The sequence below is a fragment of the Heterocephalus glaber genome, unplaced genomic scaffold (genome assembly GCF_053883595.1).
Source record: "Heterocephalus glaber isolate CG9 unplaced genomic scaffold, H.glaber_assembly_v1.0 deba00000594, whole genome shotgun sequence".
Lineage (NCBI taxonomy): Eukaryota > Metazoa > Chordata > Mammalia > Rodentia > Bathyergidae > Heterocephalus > Heterocephalus glaber.
In genome coordinates this window covers 10,219,540-10,239,635 of record NW_028258151.1, presented here as the reverse complement: position 1 = coordinate 10,239,635, position 20,096 = coordinate 10,219,540, and the positions used below count along the sequence as shown (strand labels likewise).

General features: G+C 37.0%; 1 protein-coding gene across 11 annotated transcripts in view; it reads left to right on the top strand.

Annotated features, from left to right (window-relative positions):
* Prim2 (DNA primase subunit 2) overlaps positions 1-20,096 on the top strand; it is a 397,094-nt gene that overhangs the window by 264,391 nt on the left and 112,607 nt on the right. For 9 of the 11 annotated variants that reach the window (XM_087204938.1, XM_087204937.1, XM_087204940.1 and 6 more), the window contains one exon: positions 16,420-16,487. The exons of the other annotated variants lie outside the window; for them this stretch is intronic. In XM_087204938.1, coding sequence (XP_087061064.1) covers positions 16,420-16,487 — 68 coding nt within the window. The remainder of the gene's footprint in view (positions 1-16,419; positions 16,488-20,096) is intronic. 11 annotated transcript variants of the gene reach the window in all.

Genomic DNA, 20,096 nt, shown 5'->3' with positions numbered 1-20,096 from the left:
TATTTGTTTTATATAGTTAGGGGCCTTCATATTTGGTGATAAATATTTAGGATTGTCATCTCTTCCTCTTGGATTGTTCCCTTCACAAGGATGTAGTGACCATCTTTGTCTCTCTTAATTAGTTTTGGTTTGAAATCTATTTTGTCTGCAAATAAGATTGCTACCCCTGCTTTTTTCTGCGATCCTGTCACGTGGAGAACTGTTTTCCATCCTTTTACTTTCAGTCTGTGAATTTCCTTTTGAGTTTACATAGAAGACCCCAAAAACTCCGCCAAAAGACTTCTAGACCTAATTGACAGATTCAGTAGAGTAGCTGGATATAAGGTCAGCACTCAAAAGACAACAGCCTTCTTATACGCAAAGAGCAGACCCATTGAGAGAGAAATTGAGGAAATAATTCCTTTTACAATAGCATCCCAAAAAATGAAATATCTAGGAATGAACCTAACAAAGGAAGCAAAAGACCTCTACACTGAAAACTACAGCACTCTGAAGAAGGAGATCAAAGAGGATATAAGAAAATGGAAAGACATCTCTTGTTCCTGGTTAGGAAGAGTCAGTATAGTGAAAATGGCCATACTTCCAAAAGTATTATATAGATTTAATGCAATACCGATTGATAGTCCAACACTATATTTCACAGAAGTAGGGAAAACAATCCAAAAATTCATTTGGAAGCAGATGAAACCTAGAATAGCAAAAGCAATTCTGGGCAACAGAGACATGGCTGGGGGTATCACAATCCCCAACTTGAAACTATACTACAAAGCTACTGTGATAAAAACACCATGGTACTGGAAAAGAAACAGACCTGAAGATCAGTGGAATAGATTAGAAGATGCAGAAACAACTCCAAACATACTCAGCCACCTCATCTTTGACAAAGAAGCCAACCGCCCTCATTGGAGAAAAGATAGCCTTTTCAATAAATGGTGTTGGAAAAACTGGATTTCAACCTGCCAAAGATTAAAACTAGACCCATACCTATCACCATGCACTAAACTAAGATCAAAGTGGATTAAAGAGCTAAATATCAAGACAGAAACAATAAACTCGCTGGAAGATAAGTTAGGTAGAACTCTCAATGACATTGGCATAGGAAAAGACTTTATGAACGAAACTTCAGTGGCATAGGAACTAGCACAAAGAATCAACAACTGGGACTTCATCTTATTAAAAAGCTTCTGCACTGCAAGAGAAACTACCAACAGAGCTAAGAGACAACCTACAATATGGGAAGCAATTTTTAGCAGCTCTAACTCAGACAAAGGTCTACTGTCTAGAACATATAAAGAATTGAAAAAAATCAGACCCCCTAGATTCAAAGACCCGATTCAAAAATGGGCATCTGAAATGAACAGACATTTCTCAGACAAAGAAGTAAAAACAGCAAATAAACATATGAAAAAATGTTCAACATCACTGGTCATTTGAGAGATGCAGATGAAAACAATGCTGAGATTCCACCTGGCCCCAGAAAGAATGGCTGCTATCAAGAAATCAACTAATAACAAATGCTAGTGGGGGTGTGGGGAGAAAGGAACCCTTCTCCATTGTTGGTGGGAGTGCAGACTGGTGCAACCACTGTGGAAATCAGTATGGAGATACCTCAAAGAACTAGGACTAGAGTTCCCATTTGACCCAGCTATTCCCCTGCTGGGTATCTTCCCCAAAGAATTAAAAGACTTATACCACAGTGATATATGTGCAGCTATGTTTATAGCGGCACAATTTGTAATAGCTAAGGTTTGGAAATAGCCAAAGTGCCCATCAACTGGAAACTGGATAAAGAAGATGTGGTTCTTTTGTAAAATGGAGTTCTACTCAGCCATAAAGAACGAGAAACTAGAGTCATTTATAGCTAAATGGATGCATATTGAGGCCATTCTCTTAAGTGAAGTAAATAGGACACACATGTGTAAATACCGAATAGTATTTCTAGTGTGAGAAACCGAAAGTGTAAATAAGGATTAAAATGATTAAAATGAATTATTGATAACTTGAAATAGGAAAATGTCCAAAGGTGGAGGGGTCGTGGGAGGGGAAGGGGAAAAGGAAGAAAGGAAAGGAAAAATTATGAGAAAGAAAAAAAAATGGAAACAAAGTCTATGTAAATAGGGAAGGGTGGTGGGGGTGAAGGGCACATAGGTAATGGGGAAAGAAATAACTAAGATACATCATGTTCAGATATAAACACCCAATGATAAATGTAAATGTATACCTAGAATGTACCAATCAATATATAAATTAAAAAAAAAAGAATTTCTATATTTTCTTCATTTGACTTTGGCAATTTGTATGTATCTAGGAATCTGCCCGTTTCTTGTGTGTTTTCCATTTTATTGAAGCAGAGTTTCTTGAAGTACGTATGGATGATCCTCTGAATTTCTGTTTGATCTGTTGTGACTTGCCCTTTTTCATTCTTAATTGCATGTATTTGTGCCTTTTCTTTCCTTTTTTTGATAAGGTTGGCTAAAGGTTTATCTATTTTATGTATTCTTTCAAAAAACGTAGTCTTTGATTCATTGATTTTTTTGTATTGTTCTCTTTTGTATTGTCTCCATTGCATTGATTTCTGCCCTAATCTTTATAATTTCCTCTTGTAAGAGCTTTGGATTCATTATACTCTTCTTTTTCTTGGAGCTTGCGGTTCTGCATTAGGTTATTTATCTGAGTTTTCTCTATTTTCCTAATATGGGCATTCACTGCTATGAATTTCCCGTGTAGAATGGCCTTCATTGTGTCTCATAGATTCCTGTATGTTGTACTGGCATTTTCACTTACTTGTAGAAACTGTTTAATTTCTTCTTTAATTACTTCTGTGACCCATTGGTTGTTCAAGAGGTTGTTATTCAGTTCCCATTGTTTGTTGGGGTTTTGCTGGTTCTTATGTTTTGATCTCCAATTTTATTGCACTATGGTCTGATAATATACAGAGGATAACTTCCATTCTTTTACATTTACTTAGACATGTCCTATGAGCTAGCATGTGGTCTATTCTGGAGAATGACCCGTGTGCAGCCGAAAAGAATGTGTATTCCGATTTTGTAGGGTGGAACACTCTGTAAACAACTATTAAGTCCATTTGTTCAATAGCTTGGTTCAGTTCTAGAATTTCCTTGTTAAGTTTTTGTCTAGATGATCTATCTACTTGTGATAGTGGGGTATTGAGGTCCCGCACTACAATTGTGTTAGTGTTTAATTGGTTTTTCATGTCTATTAATATTTGTTTTGTATAGTTGGGAGCATTCGCATTTGGTGCATATATATTTAGGATTGTCATCTCTTCCTCTTGGATTGTTCCCTTCACAAGGATGTAGTGACCATCTTTGTCTCTCTTAATTAGTTTTGGTTTGAAATGTACTTTGTCTGCAAATAAGATTGCTACCCCTGCTTTCTTCTGGGTTCCTGTGGTGTGGAAAACTTTTCCATCCTTTTACTTTCAGTCTGTGAGTTTCTTTTTGAGTTAGGTGTGTTTCTTGTATACAGCACATTGTTGCATTTTGCCTTTTAATCCATTCTGCCAGTCTATTTCTTTTGATTGGTGAATTGAGGCAATTAACATTGATAGTTATAATTGATAGATATTGACTTATCCTTGTCATGATGTTTTACTTTTTTTGGCTCTTCTATTTTTTATTTTTTCCCCTTTTCCCTTTAGTGCCTTACCTTGCCTTGTGCCTTCCCACTGTTGGGCCTCATGGAGTTGTGACCTTCATTGTTTTTTTCTAGGATATTGTTTAGAATTGCTTGTAGTGCTGGTTTGGTGTTCATGAAATTTCTCAGGTGTTCTTTGTCGTGGAAGTATCTAATTTCCCCATCAATTTTGAAAGATAATTTTTCAGGATACAACAGTCTAGGTTGGAAGTTATTTTCTTTTAGGGCTTGAAATACTTGACTCCAGGCTGTCCTTGATTTGAGGGTTTGTGTTGAGACGTCTGCTGTGATTCTGATGGGCTTTCCTTTGTAGGTGATTTGTTTCTTTTCTCTAACTGCTTGTAGGATTTTGTTTTTCTGTTGGGTTTCTAGGATCTTGACTATTATATGTCTAGATGTAGATTATTTTTGATCATGGCTAGTTGGAGTTCTATATGCCTCACTTATCTGTATGTCCAATTCTCTACCTCTGTGTGGGAAGTTTTCCACTATTACTTCTGTGCACAGTTTTTTTTATGTCAATTGTGCTTTCTCCTGTTTTTTCATGGACTCCTATCAGTCTTATGTTATTCTTCTTTGCATCCTCTAGCAGTTGTTGGATTGATTTCTCGTGGTCCCTTACTATTTTTAAGAAATCTCTATTTTCAAGGTCTCTAACTGTGATCCTATCTTCTATATCTGATATTCTATCTTCAGATTCCCTTAATCTGCTGTGCATGCTTTCAAAGGAGTTTTTAATCTCCTGAATATCTGTTTGAATCTGTTTCATGGATTCCATTTCTTTCTTATGTTGGGTGATCATAGTTTCCATTTCTTTCTTATGCTGGGTATTCATGGCTTCCAGCATGTTTCGGAGGTCCTCTATTTTTTTTATGTTTCTGTTCTAGATCCTCTAATCATGTCTTTCACTCTGCTCACCATGTCTGTAGATATCTGGGAGATTATTTCTGCTTTGAATTTTTCTAGAGCCTCATTCATCTGTTTTGTTACTTCCTGTGCTGTCAGTTCAGTGTATCCAGGTGGTTGGTTATTGGACTTTTCCATCTCATTTCCCCCGGGATTTACCCTTGATGGGGTGGAAGTCTGGGTTTGTGCCTTGCTTAAATGTCTTCTCATTTTTGTTTTTGGTACTGTACTTGGTTTATCTCCTGGATTGATAGTTTGAAATTGCTTATTGTTAATATGTTTGTTGCTTGTAATTAGAACCCTTATGGAATGATTGCTTCTCAGAGGTGTCTTCCAGATATAGCTGGTCTTTAAGTTTTGAGTCTCTAATGACTATTAATGGCTATCTCATTTTCCTTATACTAAGAAGGTTCACTGACTAGATCAATACCAACACCTTAGCCCAAGTGATACAATCAGCAACACCATTGCATCAAGCACATCTTTGAAAATGACATTTTGTGGTAGTTATTAATCTGTCACCTTTAGTTGTGTGAATTAAATCAAGGTTGAGGACCAACCCAACATATAGTGAATAAACTCTTTAATATAACAACTTTACCCTTTGGAATCCCTTTTTTTTTTTTGGTACTGGGGATCGAACTCGGGTCCTTGACCTTGCAAGGCAGGCGGTGGAACCACTGATCTAAATCCCTGGCCCTAAACTTTACCCTTTGGGATGGGGAGTTCGAAGGGGTTGGGGAGGGAGGGATTGATAGGTAGAAAGATAGGGGAAGGTTAGCAGTCAGGCCAGAGGACACAGGTGAGAAGGAAAAAGAGAACAATAGGAAAATACAGAACTCCGAACGAGGGCCTGAACAGGGACAAAAGGGGAAGATGAACAATGTGCGAGAGGAAGAGAGTGAGTGTACCAAAGAAAGGAAAGAGAAAAGAAAGAAGAAAAGAAAAGAGAAAAAAAAGCAAAAAACCCCCAAATATTTGCAAAGAATAGGAAAACAAATTAAAGATAAGAGGAGAAAAACAAAAGAAAAGAGAAAAAAACCAAACCAAGATACTAATTTTGGGAATAAAAAATAATAATGAAGATGAAGGGCCTCTTTCACGGTATGTCTCTGTTGTCACAATAGACAACATGGGTAGCAGTGTGCAGATATAAGTCAATTAGACTCAGCAAGACAGTCACAGACCTGTGAGATTATGGGAGATTTCTGGCTGCAAGTCCCAAGTTGAGCTCCCTGTCCTCCTGTAGGGTTGAACTCTGCAGGGTTGTATTGCAGGTTCCAGCTGCCCTTCCTCTGAAGATAGTCATGGTCCTGATGGGAGGTTATGATGACTACAACTTACCCAGTACAGTAGTCTGATGGACTGGTGTCCTCTTTGTCTTTGTAGTGTGGAACCAGGTGGCAGTACAGAGAAGGGACCAGAAGAGTGTGTGTGTGTGGGGGGGTTCAGTGGATTGCTGCCAGGGCTCGAGCTGGATCGGTGTGTTCTGCGTGACGTGTGACCTTGCTATGACGTCCGCAGACCTGCCTGTCTGAATCAGGCTGGATCCAGAAGTCTGATATTTCTTGCAGGAAATAGATTCAGCACGAAGTTAAGTAATTGCAGTCAGTCTATTCTACTTATAGAAGATAAACGACCCACATTTTTAAGGCCTCTAGTCTGTCCAGACAGTCTTTTAAGCACTTACTAGAAGCTTGTAGATATAGTTGGCAACTCCAGTGCACATAGCAGGATTTATGTGCATATTTAGGTAGTTTTATGAGAAACTTCCATATAATGCAATTTGCTCATGATTCATGCTTAAGGAATAATTTGGTCTGGATAACCAAGATATGAGTTTTTTAAAAATATAAAGTAAGAAATTGACAAATGTGTAAATATGCACATACCTAAATAAGAATGGTATAGACATTTGGGAGACAAATCATGAATAGAAAATACAATAATAATAACAGTGAGCAAAGAACTTTATTGCCTCACAGATTTATTAGCAAAATAAAAAGATTTAGGAATTTAAATGGTTTTTAGAGTCTCTGCATATAAAGATTTATGGCTGAAACAAATGTTAGGGACCGCGTCTCTGTAATTGTGGCAAACATGTAAACTGACAGAGTGAAATGTGCCTAGACCCAAATAATCTCAGCAAACCCCAAATGCACCATCAGAGACTTTTTTCTGGGTGGCTATGAGGAGTAAAAATGTGGTAATAAGTTTTGAAAAGTGATAAGATGGCCAATTAAGGGGGTTGAATATGCTATAAGTTATAAAGCCATAAGGGAAGAGGGACACTGTTTTACTTGATGGTTCAATAATTAAAAGATTTTAGTAGCAAAGCCCAGAAGCACATGCTCTAGTGTTAAATGCAGTTTTGTGTACCTTTGAAAGATAACTGTTGGAGTCTAATGGTGTTAATGATTAAAGGTCACCTGTTTACTTTCCTTGGATTTTCCAGGTATCTGTCCCTGACTGTTGGAGATAGATCCCTGTTAGATACACTGAAGACTGAAGACTCTTCAGGGTGCCTAGCACAGCAGCCCAAACACAGGACTGCCAACCCTGCTGCTGTATCCGTATTGCATAAGGACGATTCCTTAAGGGGTCAGACAGAAGGTTGACAGTTCAGTTTCTTGGGTGTCAACATGAAAAGCAAAATATGTTGGATTGTACTTGCCAGATCTTTGTTTTTTGTCTGAGAATTGTAATTGTGAAATTTGCTTTTGATAGCTTAAGAATTTTGAACCAAAATTATCAGGGTATTCTAGAAGTAAATGATTTTATGGGAGTTTTACTTTAAGGAGAAGATTCAATGATCCTTGTGCATTTATCACTGCATATTTCTTAATACTTTTTCCCCCTTGCTCAAGGAGTTGTTTTACATTTCTAAATGATGGAGAGCACCAGCAAGGTGCTTAGGTTAGCCTTTGAATAGCAAGCTTCTTTTCACATCATAGGTTTTATGATCAAAGCTCAGCACTAAGATACCTACTTGTACTATTCCCAGGTTTGCTTCCCTCAGTTCTTCATATCATCCAGCCTCCTGAACTGGAAATATCTTGTTAACTCTGCACTGCTTAATATTCTTTGGAAATTAAACTACCTGGCATGTTTAGAGCTCAAGTAGAATCTATGTGTTTTGCTTGACAAAGTCGTTGGTCAGTTTTTAGAACTTACATAGTGAAAAATCACATTTGTGGCCAACTGATAGAGAAATTTCCATGCATGGAAGCGTTGTACTGATGAAAACCACCTCTGTTGTCAAGACCGAGTGAGATAATGCGTGGAGGAGCCCTATGAAAATCAGAAAGTTCTGTGGGCACCTGAGCATGAGGCCATAGCAATCAGTGATAAATGGCACCTGGCCTGTCAGGGGATAGCGCAACACTGGGGAGCAAGTTTGGTTCCAGGGGCAAGGGGAAATGTAATGTGGAATTTCACAGTTTGGGGTTTGTAATTGGGATCTGGTACTATTATAAGAAAATGTAGTTCAAAAAGACAGAGGGTTTTCTGTTGTTAAAATCAATGAAGTTAAAAGAGCAGCTGCTTGTAAAAGTTAATTTTATTTGACATCTGCCTTGGTCCCAGTAGTAAAAATGATAGTTTTGTTGAACAACCTGTTCTCTCTAAACCTGCATCTCTTTGTTACTGTGAGGTCTGTTTTAAAAAATGTTGCCTTTTGGTTTCTAGAAATTATTTTCTTGATTTAGAAATTGCATGTCTTTTAGAATATATACATACATGTTTAATTTAGTAGGAAAGGGCTGGCATTCCAGTTTTTTTTTTTTTTTTTTTTTTTTTGGTATCACGGATTGAACTCGGGACCTTGCACTTGCAAGGCAGGCCACCAGTGGAACCACTGAGCTAAATCCCTGGCCCTGGCATTCTAGATTTTGAATTGATATTCTTGGGAAATTTTTTTTTTTTTTTTTTTTTTAATACCAGGGATTGAACTCGGGTCCTTGAGCCTGTGAGGCAGGCAGCGGAACCACTGAGCTAAATCCCCGGCCTTCTTGGGAAATTTTAAGGTGCAGTAGAGTCATCTCAGATCTTGTGTGAAATGAGTATAATGTGAAGATATTTTGAAAAAAATATTTCCTACTTGTTTTTCACTTAAAAAATCTAAATTTGTCTTTGTCATTTGTAAATATATATAGATGCCACTGCTCTAACATCACTGGTAGGAAATATGATTCTGCTTATTTGAGTAGAACAATATTGTATGGAAAGAAATATGTCTAATCTGTGCTGATAGCCTATCTTGGGTTTCTTTTAAGATACAACTTTGATATTAGTAGGTATTGTCATTATTGTCATTCTTTTTGAGTTTGTAAGGAAACAGTGACTGGTAGAAGGTAAAAACACCACAGAACAAAATTGAGCAGTATTTTCCACGTAAACATTGTTTTTCTGTCATTTTTATGTGTTTTAATTTAGCCAGTGTTGGGTGAGTAGTTCAGAGAGACAAGACTTATTATTTTAAAATGAAGTCACCTCGTATTCATTTTCTACTGATTGAAACCACCCTTGTTTTCTAAATGCTGGTTGGCTTTTTAAGAACCATTTATTGGCCAAGTGTGGCAGGCTTGCCTGTAATTCCAGTACTCTGGGAGGTTGAGGTAGGATGGCAAGTTCAACCCCAGCCTGGGCAACTTAGTGACTCAAGGAGACCTGTATTAAAATGAAAAAAAAGGCCAAGGGGTGTAGCTCACTGTGAAGGCCTTGGTTCAACCCCAGCACAACCAAATAAGGAAAAGAAGAGAACCATTTATTTTCATGTCTGTCATTTGAAGAAGAAAATCATGAAAACTATTTCTTCCTGCAGGCCCCTTATCAGCCCCTTTAAAGAAGTCTGTTGCAAAATAGCAACCTGCTTGACAGGAAAATCTCTTTAGGATTTTAAGATTAACAGTCAGCTGCAGAGCTGGAGGTAGAGTGCTTTCCTCAGGGAATTTTTTTTTCCCCATAAAGTAAACTTAATTCGTTTAAGACCTATAATGAAGGAGTTAAAGTAGATGCTGGCTTTGTTTTCTCTCTGATAAACCTGTAACTGCTTGTAATCAGTGTTGCCAAACTTTTAAGTCTGTTGACAAAATTCCCTGTTTCTTTTTTTTTTCTTTTTTTAGATGTTTGCTAATCGTTTTTTTTTTTTTTCACTTTATTAAATTCTTTTATTGGTACATTGTAGGTATACAACACAATTACATTTCTCATTGGGAATTGTACCTTTACATAATGCATCTTGGTTCTTATTTTTTCCCCATTCCTAGCCCTCCCTTCACGCCCTCCACCCTTCCCTATTTACAAAGACTTTATTTCCATTTTTTCCATTTCTCATCATTTTTCCTTTCCCTTCTTTCCTTTCCCCTGCCCCTCCCACTACCCCTACCCCTTTGGACATTTTCTTCCTATTTTACATTATCGATTATTCATTCTAATCATTGGTACATTTTAGGTATACAATATAATGACATATTCATCATTCGAAATTTGCACCTTTACATAGTCTCTCTTGGTTCTTATTTTTCACCCTTGCCCAGCCCTCCCTTCAACCCCTCCATTCCTCCCTATTTACAAAGATTTCTTTTATTATCTTGTTGCAACTCAAGATAGCAGATACTTTACAGATAATTGTAATTATCCATTCCATTGCCAGAGCAGACACTGCTAATCCATCCTGTACCATTTGCTGGATATTCTTAGAATTGTTGGGTTTTGGGACATGCTACCTCAAAACATGGCACTTTGGCATTAGGGGAAATAGCAAAAACAGGACCGTCACTGGGTCCTCTGGGCCCTTCTCCCCGAAGCAGGCCATACAGCCTTTATTGCAGAGGTCTCCCCCTTCCCCTCTACCCAGAGGAAAGGAATGACCTTATCTCCGAAGAACCCTCTTAAAAAATACCTCAGATTCAGCATGCCTAAAACTCAATTTATAAGTGCACTTCTTCCTCAGCCTCCTCTTCTCTAGCCACTATTTTGCCTTTAGCACCACCTGCTGAGTGTCCTGCATATCTTCTCCTCTCTTGTTCACAAATTTCTGTGGAGTATGATGCCTCCATATTTCTCATGTTTGTGTCTTTTTTCCATGATGATCTCTGCCATAATTTGGCTCTTCATCTTGGATCTCACTCTCATTTGATCTTCTTGCTTGTATTTTAGCTTGCCTTCCTTCAAGCAATTCCCCAGTCCTCCCTCCTTCCTCTCTGGAACTCCTTCACATGCAGATGTATGCAGAATAGTATAAAAACACACATGTACTTACCTGCCGGGATTAACCACGTAAGTTGCTATCACATTTGCTTCAGAACTTTCATTTGGGATTTAAAGAATGGAGAACACTGAAGCACCTGGGTGCAGCCACCTCCCGGTCCACATTTTAAAAAAATGCTGCTGAATAGGGAGTATAATTCTAACAATTACCTTTTACATACTGATTGAATATATTTTTAGCTATGTTCAAGATATTTAAGTGGAAAATATAAGGAGAAAATATTTTCTATGTTTGCTTTATTCTTGAAAAGATAAAAGAGCCAAACATATTTTATACTTCATGTTTTCCTATTCTTGAGTAGATTAGTCTTTAAATTACTATTTGGATTTCAATTTTCATGAAATTTTATGTACTTTTGGGGTAGTCTTGTTTTGAGAAAAATAGTTGGGACACTTTCAAAAAAACTGAACCTACCAGAACCTGTAACTGTGTCCTTAGCAATAATATCCTGATGAGTGTTTAAATACACACTAAATTTTAGCATTGTGATTTAAATGACAAAGCTTATTTCTTTATATTGGTCTAAGTGAATCTTATTTGAGTAATGTCACATTTACACTGCTCCTTATCTGCTTTCTATAAATTTTTGAAGCAGTCTCAGTTTTGGAAGCCCCCCCTCCCCCGCAATGGGTGTTCATTATATAAGACTTTAAACTTTGTATATTTAAAATTTTAGTAACACTGGGAAGGGTATATCTTTAGTTGATATTTCTGCTTTATTTGTAGCTATCATTTAGTGACCAAAACCCAAAAAGGTATAGATTAGAAGGAAAGAATTATGTTATGGTTACCTTTTTGGTAGTGCCTTGTTGGTGGTCTCTCTAGAGGGAGACCTGAGACCCCGGAAAGCACTGACTTTTAAAGAAAGAAAAGGAGACAGCCTGGAGGACAAACAGCAGTTTAATTCCTCTGGCACTATTCGACAATCACAAAGGAAAGAAGCAAGGCTTTTATACATGTAGGAAAGCAGCTTAGTTATTCTGGCTGTCGTCTTTCTGATTTTAACCTCTGGTGACAAATGACTTTAAGTGACTCATAAAAGCTACAGGCGAATTCACAAGTCCTCCATTTCCTTTCACCAATCCTGTACATCAAAGAGCACACCGCAGCCCTATTCTTATCAGATGGTACCAAGAGAGCAGGACAACTTCAGCCAAAATCAAGCCCACTGGCCCACCACAAACATCACAGATGTGCATAGTGAGTCCTATCTCTCTCACTACCCGTAGAGTCATTGGGTCGCAGTTATCTGATCCCAGGAAATGGTAAAGAAGAAAACTAGGAAAATCTGTTTTTCTCCTGTAAGACTTTTACGATGTCTCTTAAAGTTTTCTGGCATTCTTTTAACAAACAGACTTGTGGAATTTCCCAGAAATGATTTAATTTTCTCAGTTAACGAACTTTTTGTGATCAATTCTTACAACTAGATAGCTGAATTCTACAATTTCCCACAGTGCCTTCATATAGTACATCCATATATTGAGTTTATATGTACTCAGATAAATGCATGTTTACTTTATAAATGACTTCATGGTACACCTGTAATTTGAATTTTGGACTGTTTGGGCTGCTTATTTTCTTTGAACCAGGGAGTCAAAATTTCCACTGTGGACCACTTGCTCTTTTCCATTTGGCTGGTAATGAAGGAGAAATGTGTATAGTAGTAGACAGTCCTACTTACTAATGAAGACTCATGAAATCCAAGACCAAGAGAACTGGGGTCTAGGGCAGACTTCTCTGAACTCAGGCCTCCCGTGGAGATATTTAAGAGAGGAAACCTCCTATTGAGTCTAGGATCTGTAGGGAGGCTTACTATATGCCACACCACAAGCTGTTCTAAGCAGTGGGGAAAAGAGAGATAGAAAAGGTCCTACTTTCAATGGAGCTTACTATTCTTGTGAGGAGAGAAAGCACAAAAGAAAAAATGAACAGGTAAGAGCACTCAGGTGGCAGTAACACTGAGAGCCCGATGTGGCTGCATAGGCCCCATGTAAAGTGCTACTTCCCAGACCTGGGGAGTGGAGGCCTCAGTGAGGAGCTGAGTCCCGAATGGTGGACAGGAAGCTTCCATGTGAAAGCGTGCTGATCTTCAAGACTGCATGGCCACATGCAAAATGTATCTTGAGAGTACTGTACTTCCCTGATCTGAGAAGTGAGGGAAGAAGAGCAGGTGGAAGTGCCTGGGACTAGGCAGAGGCTCCTGGCCACCCTGTGCAATGTGAGCAGAGCTGGTGCTGTGCAGGCTGGGTCGCAGGTGCCCTCACGGCTCTGCTGCACACCAGCCCAGCTGCTTGTGATCTGAGGAACCCAGATTCTTGCACAAGGATGAGCTGGACCGGACACCGCCATGCTTTCTCTGTCTCTTGTTATTTTGAGCATGTGTAATATTTACTGGCATTTAGAGGACTGTTAGTTGGCAAATGCAATATTATACTCATATGTAGGATTTAGTCAATGGTATGAATCTTAGAAACACAATTTATTTAAGAATCACTAACTGTTATGCTTGTCTAAAAATAGCACACACCTTGCTTTGGTTAAGTAAATGTGCAGATATATTCTTTTTTTTTTCTTTTTTTTTGGTGCCGGGGATCGAACTCAGGTCCTTGTGCTTGAGCAGCAGGCGGCAAAACCAGTGAGCTAAATCCCCGGCCCTACAGATATATTCTTAATGATGAAAAGACATCTTGGATCACCTCTGCCCTCTTAACAACGATAGGAGATAATCTAAAAGTTATGCTGACTTTATAACTCCTCCCCTGAAGTAGCGCTAACTCAGACAACCCATCTGGGCTTCACAGGTGTAACCCATGACAGCTCTTCCTTCTTTTTCATTCAATCTTGGTGATTTTATAGTAAATGACATTGTGTTTTCTATAAAAAGAATAAAAACTAGAACAAGTTGGGAAACCAAAATCTGTTTAACTTAGATGGATTCTTGTTTCAAGTTGTAGAGGAAAATGCTAAAATTTCTAATGCTGAAAATCTTGTTATAGTATATTGGTTTCTTGGAAGGGTGATAATTGTGATTTAGTTTAGTTTTGACTGAGATTTAATTTTGCTCAAAGCAGAAATTTGAAAAGCTTTATGAATGTAGGTAGAGGCATAATTTCATTTTCATCAATTAATGGAATTACCCAGCTGCAGTTAGATTTGTCAGTAAATATTTATCCAGCATGTTATGTTGCAGGTGATAGGGATGCAGCACCCTTCCTGGTGGGATTGACTTGAGTAGAAAGTGAGTAGAAAGTACCTACAGTGGTGTACAGAGAAATTTCAAACTAAACAGCAGAACATCTTAGATGTTCATGTCTGTCAGTGAAAGGTCAGCTGAGGATCTTTGGAATAGCTTTATGATCTCATCTCCTTAAACAGGAAAAGACGTGCTATTTCTGAAAATTCTAATCATTTTGAAAGTTGAAAGGAAAACTCTGGGAAACTTACTACTCTGGCTTTCTCTGGAGATTCAGACTGGAGAGTGAGTTGGAGGTGGGAGGGGCCGGGCCTGAGCTCCAGACCAAATTGGTGGCAGACTTCCCCCCAGCACCTCCTGGTGTACCCTGTGGGCTTGGCAGAGCTGTGTCAGCCACTTGTTATGTGCCCAAAAGGAAATTTTTAAAAAAATGTTCAATGAAAAATCATTGTGATAACATTAGCCTAAGAGCCTAAGGGAATTGTTAGATGATTTTAATTAGAAGAGAGGTTAACTTTCAGATTTCATCCTGACCTTGGGTGGAGAATAAATGAAGGGAGAAGCAAGAATGGAGGGAAGAATAGCAGTGAATGGAAATGTGTTAGCAGTTTAGGAAGGAGCACATGAAAGCTGAGACTAAGATGAAGGGATAGATTTGTGAAGTATTTCCTATATGGAATGAACAGCCGTGTAGAAAATATTTTCGTGTTATGGAGATGTTTTTATTTGCTTTTGTTTAGAAAAGGCGGTTTAATTAAAAAGCATGCTATATAGATTGACAGATGTGAATGAGAAAGCCCAGTTCATCTTCTCTGTTGTCAAAAAATTGACTTTTGAAATATCTAGAAAACATTTAATCTTACTAAGGTATAGCTTTGGTTCTGAAATGTAAAAGCCTTGAGCAATGAAAATGACATTTTATAGAGGGATTTGACATTAATGGATACGCGGCTATTAAAGTAGCAAGGTGTTTTGTTTATAAGCCTTGATAACCTAGATACAGTAATATTTTATATTCATGAAACACTAGACAACATTTCTTACGGATATTGAAAGTCTGTTGTGCTAAAAGTACAGTATGTTGTCTTATGTTACTGTATTGTAAATTAATAACTACTGAAGTTAGTTTTTGTATAAAATTGGAAAGATTTCCATTATTAGGTTTGATTTAATCAAAATGACTCCATACATGACAGCTTGGTCAATTTTTAAAATAAATATATATTTTTAAAATGATAGCGCTATTTTTATTTGCCTAACATTAAAAGTTAGGTTAGATAAATTAAATGACTTTCCCATTTTTAGGAAATTTTAATTAATATATGAGAAAATTAGAAATAGGATGCCTCATAATAAGGTATATACCATGGATATCTTTTAGTTTGTTGCTTATCTTGAGGTTCTCTTCTGTGAATTATGAAGTGGTTTATTAGCACAACACAAGAACTCTTCTGATCATAATTGAATCCAAAAGAAGTTGTGTTTTAGTTTTGTTTGATTGCTTTATTACTTCATACTATTTGATTTAAAAAAATTTTTTTTATCTGATTTTTTTTTTTTGATGAATGTCTTCAATTTCTTTGGAACAAATTCATATAAGAGGGCATTCTCTTAAGAACAGAAACAAGGGCCGGGGATGTAGCTCAGTGGCACAGAGCCTGCCTGGCAAGCACAAGGCCCTGAGTTTGATCCCTGGTAAAAAAAAAAAAAAAAGAACAGAAAAGAATATAGACATACATAGAAATATAATTAATAATGCAATAAAAATTGAAAATTTACATTTCCACGCACAGTGTTCAACAGTCAGGCTTTGGCTCTCCAGTTCTTAGATCAATTTGAGGTCCTATTTCAGTATTAAATATTTTGAGTTGCTTTTGCATATTTAATGTGGTTGTCAAAATATGTGTGCATATTTGTGTATATATACGCTTCTGTCTGTGTATAACTATGTTCACAGGAGCTTACCTACAAATGAAAATCCCTCTCTTTAATATCACTGGTATTATAGAATTCAGTACCATAAGGTTGATTTTCATACATACTAATATCAGAAGCTTTTCCATTTTTATTTATAAAATTTTTTTTCAGGTTGAGGCTTTTTTCCAGGACTCTGATGGGTGCTCCCTCTCACTCTATGTCTGGCCCCCTTTTTTTCTTTAGTTCTAAACCCGATGATGTGTCTCGCTTCCTGACAGCCATGTGTTTCCCTTTATAATCACACAGCACATCAGCTTTCTGTGTAATTTCTTGTTGTAAAACCAAGAGGCATTTCTTTACGTTTTAGGTACTGCCTTCCAGGTCTGCTCCCGGCCTGTGTTGCATTTAGCATTCATTCCTACCTGTTCAGTGTTTGGCCTTCGGTGTTTTTACTAACTCCCTTCTCTGCTTTCAGTTGACTGCCCGATCTTTGCCTGCTGTGCAGTCAGATGAGCGACTTCAGCCTCTGCTCAACCACCTTAGGTAAGAAGAGGCACAGAGTTATGATGCTGTTAAGTGCAAGTTGGTTAGTGGGTAAAGTGTGTGTAATGGTTGAAACTCCTTAAATTACTGAAAACTTTAAATCTTTTTTCTTAAATGATATTATTCAAATGGAAGTTCTCAATACAATGTGTACTGTACTTGTTACCTTCAACTTTAGGATATTGTGGACAGCTCTTTTAATTTGACAAAAATGTGTGAAGCAACTTGCTAAGTTTAAGTTAAAATGAATAGAGATGACTACAGAAAGATCTAAAGTGAATATTTTACTTCCTGAAACACAAGGCTAAGGCATATTTTTGTTGGTTCTAGATGAAATGGGCAGGGTTTGGTTTTTTGTAAATATAAACAGGATATATCTTCATTATTTAAAGAATAAGCTGAGAAAATATAGGAGAAGGAAAAACCTGTTGTTACTGCTAGTTTTCTCCCTTCTATGAAGTTTTAAAACCCAGTATTGAAATTGTGCTTTTATAAAATTTTACTATTTTTTCAATTTTAAAATAAACTTTTAAAGATTTTCTTATTATTAAAATCACTCTAAAAATATCATTTTTAATGACTGCCTGATATTTTCTTGTATGGCTGCACTGTAGTATATTTGTCACCCTTTTGGAGGCATTTAGACAGCATTTAAGCCATTCCCAATTTTTTCCATACTATAAATAATGCTGTATGTAAACATCTGTATTTTATACAATTAGGATAGATTTTTTTAGAAATGGAATTACTTGGTCAGAGTATGAATCATGTTAAATATTTAAATATACATATATATATTTTAAACTTTATTCTATTTATGGTCCTGAATTATACAAGGCTATCCATATTAGTATACCCTGAAAAAGATAAGGCAGCCAAAAGAGTTATTAATTTAATAGGTTAATCAGAGATTCCATTGTGATCATACACATTTCAGTTATTATTAAGAATGACTTTTAGAATCAAGGATTTAGCTCAGTGGCACTGTGTCTGCCTGGCACAGGATTGTTTCTGCTTCCTCAATTCTGATCCATTGGTCAACATGTCTGTTTTTGTGCCAGTACCGTGTTGCTTTTACTATCATAGCTTTGTAGTGTAACTTGAAATCCAGGATTGTGATGCTTCCTACTTTGCTGTTTTTTCTCAGGAGTGGTTTGGCTATTCTGGGTCTCTTCTGGTTCTATATAAATTTTAGAATTTTTTTCTAATTCTGTGAAAAATGGTGTTGGTATTTTGATGGGAATTACATTAAATCTATTTATCATTTTGGGCAGTATGACCATTTTTACAATACTGGTTCTGCCTGTCCAGGAACAGGGGATGTCTTTCAATTTTCTGATTTCCTCTTTATATGTTTAGTTGCATGAATAAATACAAGTTTTCAGCAAATTTTTTTGTTTTTTCTGCATAAAGTTTTTATATTTTATATTGTCAAGAGCTTTTTTCCTATAAAACCACTGGTTCAAAAGATAAACTGAAAGGGTTAAATCTCACCTCTAGTTAATGCTTGATTCTGTGAGATAATAATGGATTCTCTTTCCTTTGTATCAGTTTGGTAATTTTCAACTAGAATTTAGATTGACTACTGACTTCTCTTCGAGTCCTTGAAGCTAGTGGAAACTGTATATTTGTTTAAAGCTTTTATTCTCTGCAGTTCACTCATGACTGGTTGCTAGGCAACCAGAACTAGATGCTACATATAATATGCACCTACTGAATTGCTTTCTTATTAAGCCAAATGGTTTCCTGTTTTATTGCCATATCAGAGACATCTGTATGTAGAGTGGCAGCTGATGTGCAAAGTTGGACACTTCCTGTTCTCCCAGTGACCTTGTGCTATGTCTTTCAAGCATGTTGAATTGTCTCTTTGGCTGTCCAAATGCAGTGCACAGCAAAAGGATGATGGTGCCTGTGATGCTAAGAGAAGCCTTCCAAAAGGAATGGCAAACACCATCCGGTGGCATGGGGAAGTCAAGCCAGAGCTACATTGTGGCACCTGAGTTGGGCACCTGGCAGCCCCTGGAGGCTTCGTCACAGCCCTGTGATGGTAGAAGTGTGAGCTGGACAGGACCAAGAAGTCAAAGTGATTGGCATTTACAGAATACTTTCCAACCTAGATTATTTCGTTCATACTGTACCTAGAAGAACGCGGTGAGGATTGTAGATGGTGTTTTTATTGTTGTGTCTGTATTACAGGTTTGACAAAGGAACCATAGGAAGATCTCATTAGAAAGTCTAATTTTTTAAAATGAAAAATATTGCTGTTTCTGCTCCTCAAAAGAAATAAATACTGGCTGGGTGTTGTGTCATGTTCCCATAATCCCTGCTACACAAGAAGCTGAGGCAGGAGGATTGAGAGTTTGAGACCAAGACTGGACAACAAAGTGAGATCCTGTCAAGAGAGGGGATTGAAGGGAATGGGTGGATTACTTCATGAGACTTTACCATTATTCACAGTTGATAGTAGGAATACTTCAGTTAGAAAAATAAACTTGGTTCTTAGACTTTTAAAAACTAAAGTTCCAAAATGCCACAGAGAATTTGAATGAAACATTACAATTTGTCATCAAAGGAATCTAAATCTCCTTGTGACCTAATTGTCATCCCTATGTTTAAATGTCACTGCATTTCTATGGTGAGTTCAGTGTACTGATTTTTTTTTTTTAGTTGTATAAAGCTCTTTAGATGTGTTCCCATGAATATAGAAGTGTATTATAAATAAGTATAGTATTTTGCTCCCCTAATGATGGTACCTATGGTATAAAATTTGTAAGACAGTACCAGACTAGTGAGGGAATATGTTAAAGATTGTTATTTTAAGCTTATTATGTCGCTTATAAATGTAAAGTATGAACAGATGAGACTAGAGAGAAAAATGTGCAAGCCGTGTGATAACTAATCGTGTGATTGAAATTTTTTTCCCTTAAAAATTATGCGTCTCCCCACAGCTTATGTATCTTCCTCCTTTATTCTTCCACTTCAAGATAGAAAGTGAGTGGGCTACAGCATATTATAGGTCACTTTAAAGGTTGTTCTTATGTAAGATTTTGTTCTTATGTAAGATTTTGTTCTTAAGTAATAACTAATTTGAAAATGTGCTTGTTAAGTATTCCTCCTAATTTTTAAAGCATATTTCAGCTTATATTGAGTTAAAAAATCAGGTAAAGATAAAACATGATTTGCAAAGAGAAGTATTACAGGAAATACCCCAACCACATAGGTTAACTTGAATACATCATGGATTTATAAGCAGATGTTTATACTGACCTTTCTTTTAAAATCATTTAGAATAATGAAAGCACCTTTCTTCATTGGTTTTATTACAGACTACTTTCATAGGATTCCTTCTATTGCTGTAAACCTGCTTCATATAGTCACATTTCTATTTATTCCTTTAAAGGTCATGCTGTCACAAATTTTATATCAGACATATAACCTCTCTAAGAAAGCTTTCCCAAGTACCCATAGTGGTATGGCAAAGCGTTTTCTTTTTGAGTTAGCTCTCATTTTGAAATTGGAAAGTTGTGTGGGCATTCATGTGTCTGTTGTGGTAACTATGAAAACAGATGCTATGAAATGGTCAGTGGACTGGAGCTTCCACCAACCTTG